The following is a 5,770-nucleotide window of genomic DNA, read 5'->3' as shown; positions in this document are numbered from 1 at the left end:
GGCAGCCCTGACCTCACTGGCTCTGCTCCCCCCACCCCCAGTCATGGTGCAACACTTCCTCTTCCCGTGGCTGTTGTTGCAGCTTGCAGAGTGCGCTGGTGAGGCCACCAAGCCCGGGAGCATCATCTTTGCCTGGCCCTGCTCATTGTTGCTTTCTCCAAGTAGGTGAGGGGCCCTGGGGACAACTGGCAGGGGGTTGTGACACCATGAGGACTTCTTTGCTGGCTGGGGAGCTCTTGGTGGTGTCCCCTGGGGCTGAGCAGGGATGGGGACAGGCCTGTGGCCACTGGGCACAGCCCGAGGCAGCAGCCACATGGCTGGGGCATGGTGGCTTGTGGCCAATGGTGAGGGCACAGGAACCGGGGGGCTGTTTCGAGGTGCAACAGCAGATGGAGAGGACCCGTCTGTGGATCAGGGGCTGCACGTGGGCACAGGCAGGGAGGTGGGGCTGCTCAGCCCTGCCTGTCTAGAGTCCTGCCTGTGCCCACGTGCAGCCCCTGATCCACAGACAGGTCCTCTCCACCTGCATCCCTGTCTGCCCAGAGCTCTGCCCAGCTGACCTCGCCGGTGATGGGCAACTGCAAAAAGCTTCATGAAACATTCACTGTGCTGCCTGAGTCCCCTAATGGAGGGCTTAATGGAGCTGCTGGCACTGGTCACACAGCCACCCACCAGCTCATCCCTCTCTGTGGGCTGTGATTTAATGAGACCCGAGGCTCCATGAGCACCCAAATCAGCCTGGGGAGCTGCTGGCTACTTGCCTGATGGGCACATCAGATGGATGCACTTTGCCTCCACCACAGAAGAAGCTTGTGGCTGCAGCAAAAGACCAAGTCATGGGGAGCTGTGGCTGCTAGTGGGGAGAGTGCCTTTGGGGTCCCCCTTGAAAGCACATGTCTGTGTTTCTTGTGTGCTAGTGGGAGCTCGTTTATACTCCCCTTCAAGAACAGGTGATGGTTCAGCTGCTTTTTGCAAGGTCAAGCTTGCAGGGGAGCGCAACCTGCTGCAGCTGCTTAGGATCATTCAACCTCCTCCTCCCCTGACTGGTCTCTTGTCTCTGCTCATTGCTTGGACCCCCAGGAGCAGGCGTTTTGGGTGTTTTTTGGTATTTAAGAAAGGCTCACAGACAGAGACAGCAGTCAGTGCCTCCTCCTAACGGCAATGATTCAGTGCCCTTGAAGCTGCAAAACCCCAGGGCTGCTAGGGAGGGAGCGCCTTGGTGGCTGCACGGCGCCTGCGTGGGCTCAGCAGCAGCAGAGAGGCCAAGGGGCTCCTCTGCCAGCAGCTGCACAGAGAGGCAGCAGGGCTCGCTGCTGGCACAGGAGTCGCTGCTCTGGAGGGGAGCAAAAATTCAGCTCGCGGCTGGGGAGAGGATGCTTTGACACTTGTTCATGGGTCAATCTGCACATCCTAAAAGTGTTTCAGGCAGCGAGCGGCTCCTGGCGCAGCACGTGCTGCCAGCCGGCCCGAAGGAACTGCAGTGGTGCCAGAAGCCCAGCCCGGCAATAAAGCCATTGCACGGTTTGAAAACGAAATACGTACCAGGCTATTTCAAGGCCCTGGAGGGTTGGTGAGCAGCCAAGGGGGGGTCCCAGGGCAGGGAGGTGGGTGGGAAGGGGCCCTGTGGTGCCACTGCTGCTGTCTCTCTGCCCTCTCACTGCAGGTGGCATGAGGGATGCTGTGCCAGAGGCACGCGCAGGTGGTGCTGGCCCTGTGCCTGCTGCTGGTCCTGTGGCAATGTTTCCGAGCACCCACAGATGGCCTCGGCCCCTTCTCTTGGGCTCCAACCCTCCTCGCCCCCTCTGCTGCCCGCTGCACTGCTGGCACCAGGGGATCTGCATGGTTCAACGCCCACTACAACACAGCTGTGGGGCCTCTGCTGACCGGCACAGCCCACGAGCTCTCCTCCGACGTGGTTCAGTGGTGGCTGGTGAGTGGGGGCACAGGTGGGAGCGCGTGGCTCTTCCTGGGCTCCCCAAAGCTGTTTGTGGTGGGGCAGGGCCAAGGTCAAGTTGGTCAGCTGTGATGGGAGATGAAGGGGCTGCAGATGCCCCAGCTCCCCACCCCTCTGGACTGTCCTGCATCCTTTCTCTGGTACCTCACTGGGTTTATCTGTGCCTTTCCCAGGGCCCTTCTGGGAGGACTGGGGCTCCATCCTGCTTTTGGGGGGTACGGGAAGGGTCTGACGCTGTCTGTTGCTGCCCTCGCTCCCCAGACCCTGCAGGGTTCCTCCAGTGGTGTCCATCTCCAGGCCATAATTCAGCAGCTCTTCACTGTCCTCCCGGCCCCAGCAGGCAGCGTGTGGGATCCGTCTCGCTGCAGGACTTGTGCGGTGGTGGGGAACTCAGGGCGGCTGAACGGCTCCGGCCATGGGCTGCGGATTGATGCCCATGACTGGGTGCTGAGGTGGGTGACCTCCCTATCTCCCTGGGGCCCCGATGTGCCCCAGCCCTGGCTACCACAAGCCCTGTGATAGCACAGGGGCTGCTGGCCATGCTCCCTGGAGCCCCCCACCCTGGGGCACGCACTGCTCCTGTGTTGCCCACGTTCCTTCTTTGCTGATGGCCGGGGCGACCTGGTGTTCCTGCCTTGTGGCACCAGCAGCCTGGGACTGGCACAGTGGGCACCTTCATTTCGGGCCACGCGTTCCTGCTGTCCCCTAGGATGAACAGAGCAAAGATCACTGGCTTTGAGATGGATGTTGGCATGAGAACAACTCATCACTTCATGTACCCAGAGAGTGCAGTGAACCTTGGTCCTGGCATCCACCTCGTCCTCATCCCCTTCAAGCCACTGGACTTGCAGTGGGTGGCCAGCGCCTTCTCCACCGGCGAGCTCACGCAGTGCGTTGGCTTTGGGTGACGCTGTCTCTTGTGCCAGAAACCCTGCTGATGGCACAAGGTGGTCCTGGGGCCCTGGTACCGCAGTCCTGATGGGGCAACGGCCACTGGTGGAGGGTTCCTGGCAACCCTCCGAGTTGCAGTTTGGGGCAACGGGCACTGACCTGTCCTCACAGGGCTTGGGCTTCCAACAATCCCATAACGTCGTGGGTGGGACAGTGGCTGTTCCTGCTGTGGTGCCGTGGGCTGGACGTGTCTCTTCCCAAAGCCAGGCCAGGGGATGGTGTTGGGAGGAGCCCAAAGGGCTGGGGGTGTCATGGGGCCAGGTGCTGGCAGACCGGGCCACCCTCAGCCACCCGGCTGCCTCCACGGGAGGGTGCCCCGCACTCATGGGTCTCCTCTGGCTTTTGCAGCACGTACGTCAGAGTGAAACAGTTCATCAAAGCTGACAGAGACAAGGTAAGGGCTCAGATGGCTCCAGCTCCTCCTGCACAGGCGGGGCTCCTTGGGGCTCGTGTCTCGTCAGGATGGAGGCAAAGGCCACGGCTGCACTGGTGGCCGGGGCTGGCTAGTACGGTGAGCAGCCAACGGCTCCTCCGCTCCCACGCAGGTGCTCGTCCTGAGCCCAGCTTTCCTCAAGTACATCCATGACAACTGGACCGGGCAGCAGGGCCGTTACCCCTCCACTGGCTTCACAGCCCTGCTCTTCGCCTTGCACGCCTGCCAGCAGGTGAGCGCGGCCGGCAGGACGGGGCACGGGCACCGCGGCTGCCCCAGGGCTGCGCGCTCCTGGGCTGACCGAGCACCCGGGCCATGACGGCTCTCGCTGGTGGGTGCGCAGGTCTCCGTGTTCGGCTTCGGAGCAGACAGCGAAGGGAACTGGCACCACTACTGGGAGAAAAACCGCTGGTCCGGAGCCTTTCGCAGGACAAGAGTCCACAACGCTGATGTCGAGTTCAGCCTCATCCAGAGACTGGCAGCCGAAGGCACGATTTTGTTCTACAAATGATGCTTTTCCAAGAAACTGAAGCTCAGGAACTGGCAGCCCCGGCACTGCCAGCAGCTGCTTTAACTCCAGCTTGCTTCTCCCGCCAAGTGCTGCCACGTGCCCGGGCTCAGACCCCGTGACCCCTGGTGTCCCCGTGTTTGTCCCTCCAGTGGGTGCCAGGAGGTGACACACTCCCATGGCACAAGGGATGCTGCATTTGGCTGGACACAGTGCGGGGATGGCTCTGTCCACACTGACTTGAGGACAGGGGCCTGGTGGGCCTGGAGGGGGCCGTGGAGCCCGTGAGGTGCACCTCACGTGTGTCCCTGTGGTGGCTGTGAAGCTCCTGGGTGACAGTGGTGGCTGCTCAGATGTGACTGCCCACATGACAGCACCGACCATCTCCACTCACAGAGGGCTTTTGGGGAGGTTCATAGCAGTTGTATCAAAGAAGAGTAAGAAATCAAGCACGCTGAGTCAGAAGATGAGAGAATCAACTACAGCTGAAATGACCTTACGCTAAATAAACTTTGAAACCACAAGTGAATCCATTATTAATATTTGCTTTGCTTTTTGAGTCCTTACTGCTTTGCAAAACCAGCTCAATTGTAGAATCATAGAATCACAGAATGGTTTGGGTTGGAATGGACCTCAAAGTCCATCCAGTTCCACCCCTGCCATGGGCAGGGACACCTCCCACTGGATCCAGTTGCTTAAAGTCCCATCCAACTTGGCCTGGGACACCTCCAGGAGGGGGCAGCCACCACTGCTCTGGGCAACCTGTTCCAACCTATCTCATCCTCACCCTACAGACCCTGGAGACTGTGTCCCAAAGGACATTTTCTCCTCCATGGCCAAGCTGGTAGGATGTCTTTTCCTACTTCCAATCACAAACGTAATCATCCTGCAGACTCAGCTGTCTCATGGCTATCAGTCACTTGGTCTTTCAGCCTATTAAAATCACCAGAGCTCTCCTACTCCTTGATCTCTCCTACTCTCTACTTGAAATAACTACTAGCTCCACTGATTTTCTGCCTCTGCATGTAGAATCCCCATTTCTGTGTCTTCTACCATTATATCCTGTTTCCCACACAGAACACAAGCCTTGCACTTCCCTGTGCTTTCCGTGGGTGCTGAGCATTGCCCTGTGCAATGCTCTCTCCTGCTTTTCTGAGGTTTACAGCCATCACTGGCTTCCTTACCAAAGACAAGCTGGTAGCTGGGGGTTGTTAAAGTGGGAGTTAAGCTCCTACTGCAATATTTCCATTCATCTCCCAACTCTGAGCACTCTTCCCATTGAGCTACCAAGCCGTGTGCTCTGCTGAGTGTTGAAACTATTCAGCTTCCTTATAAAACATAGATACCATGGCCCCTTCCTCCCATTGCAGCAGTACTGTATGATCCTGAGATGATAGATTTATTAAAGATCCTTGTTTCAAACGTATTTTTTGTTTCACAAACCCATTTTCTTCAGTATTTTAGCTTAGAGATGGATTGGTCCCCCTACCCACACCTCAAATCACTTCTCTCCTGATAGAACAAACCACAGACTTTTATATTCCCCGATTTGTGGGTAAGTGCAATTCATCAAAAAACGCAAAACAAAGCAAAATCACAAACAAACCCTATTTTCCACTGGCTTCTAAGGTTCTGCATTACCTGACCCAGTGCCCCTCACTCTCCCTGTGCACCGCTACACCAATTGCTTGGATCAAGTTTAAAGTCAATACCAAAAGAAATCCAGAGCTGAGATTTAAGAGTGAGTCTGGTTTGCCTCAAAATGAAGCAGGAATCCATACTATTTAATTTTTCCTCATTATTTTCACATTTCTCACACTATATTTCCCATACTGAGCACTTCATTTGTGTAAATCACTGAGAAAACCCCACTATGCCATCTATGTCCTTTGCCACACTGCAGGTGTGGTTTTTAATAATTCCC

The 5,770-nt window shown here is 57.1% G+C and overlaps 1 protein-coding gene across 2 annotated transcripts; it reads left to right on the top strand.

The window, feature by feature from the left end:
- Positions 1-66: 66 nt before the first annotated feature.
- On the top strand, positions 67-4,370 carry LOC138728420 (CMP-N-acetylneuraminate-beta-galactosamide-alpha-2,3-sialyltransferase 2-like). Of its 2 annotated transcripts, XM_069871776.1 has the most exons (7): positions 67-165; positions 1,664-1,930; positions 2,216-2,406; positions 2,664-2,843; positions 3,254-3,299; positions 3,451-3,570; positions 3,682-4,370. In XM_069871776.1, the coding sequence occupies exons 2-7, from the start codon at positions 1,676-1,678 to the stop codon at positions 3,847-3,849; spliced, it is 960 nt and encodes a 319-aa protein (XP_069727877.1). In that variant the 5' UTR covers positions 67-165; positions 1,664-1,675; the 3' UTR covers positions 3,850-4,370. The 2 variants fall into 2 exon arrangements, with proteins under 2 accessions (XP_069727877.1, XP_069727876.1); XM_069871775.1 differs by lacking the exon at positions 67-165 and having other exon boundaries at positions 1,609-1,930.
- The last annotated feature ends 1,400 nt before the right edge of the window (positions 4,371-5,770 follow it).

The sequence above is a fragment of the Phaenicophaeus curvirostris genome, chromosome 18, assembly GCF_032191515.1.
Source record: "Phaenicophaeus curvirostris isolate KB17595 chromosome 18, BPBGC_Pcur_1.0, whole genome shotgun sequence".
In the NCBI taxonomy this organism is placed as follows: Eukaryota; Metazoa; Chordata; class Aves; order Cuculiformes; family Cuculidae; genus Phaenicophaeus; species Phaenicophaeus curvirostris.
The sequence above is the reverse complement of the archived record's forward strand: the minus strand, read 5'-3'. Positions and strand labels throughout refer to the sequence as shown.

Excerpts from the sequence above, each read along its gene's own strand:
- LOC138728420 (XM_069871776.1), top strand. The coding sequence starts at position 1,676 with ATGCTGTGCCAGAGGCACGCGCAGGTGGTGCTGGCCCTGTGCCTGCTG. Across the intron at positions 2,407-2,663 it reads GCCCATGACTGGGTGCTGAG|GATGAACAGAGCAAAGATCA; the intron begins GTGGGTGACCTC and ends GCTGTCCCCTAG. Across the intron at positions 2,844-3,253 it reads TCCACCGGCGAGCTCACGCA|CACGTACGTCAGAGTGAAAC; the intron begins GTGCGTTGGCTT and ends TGGCTTTTGCAG.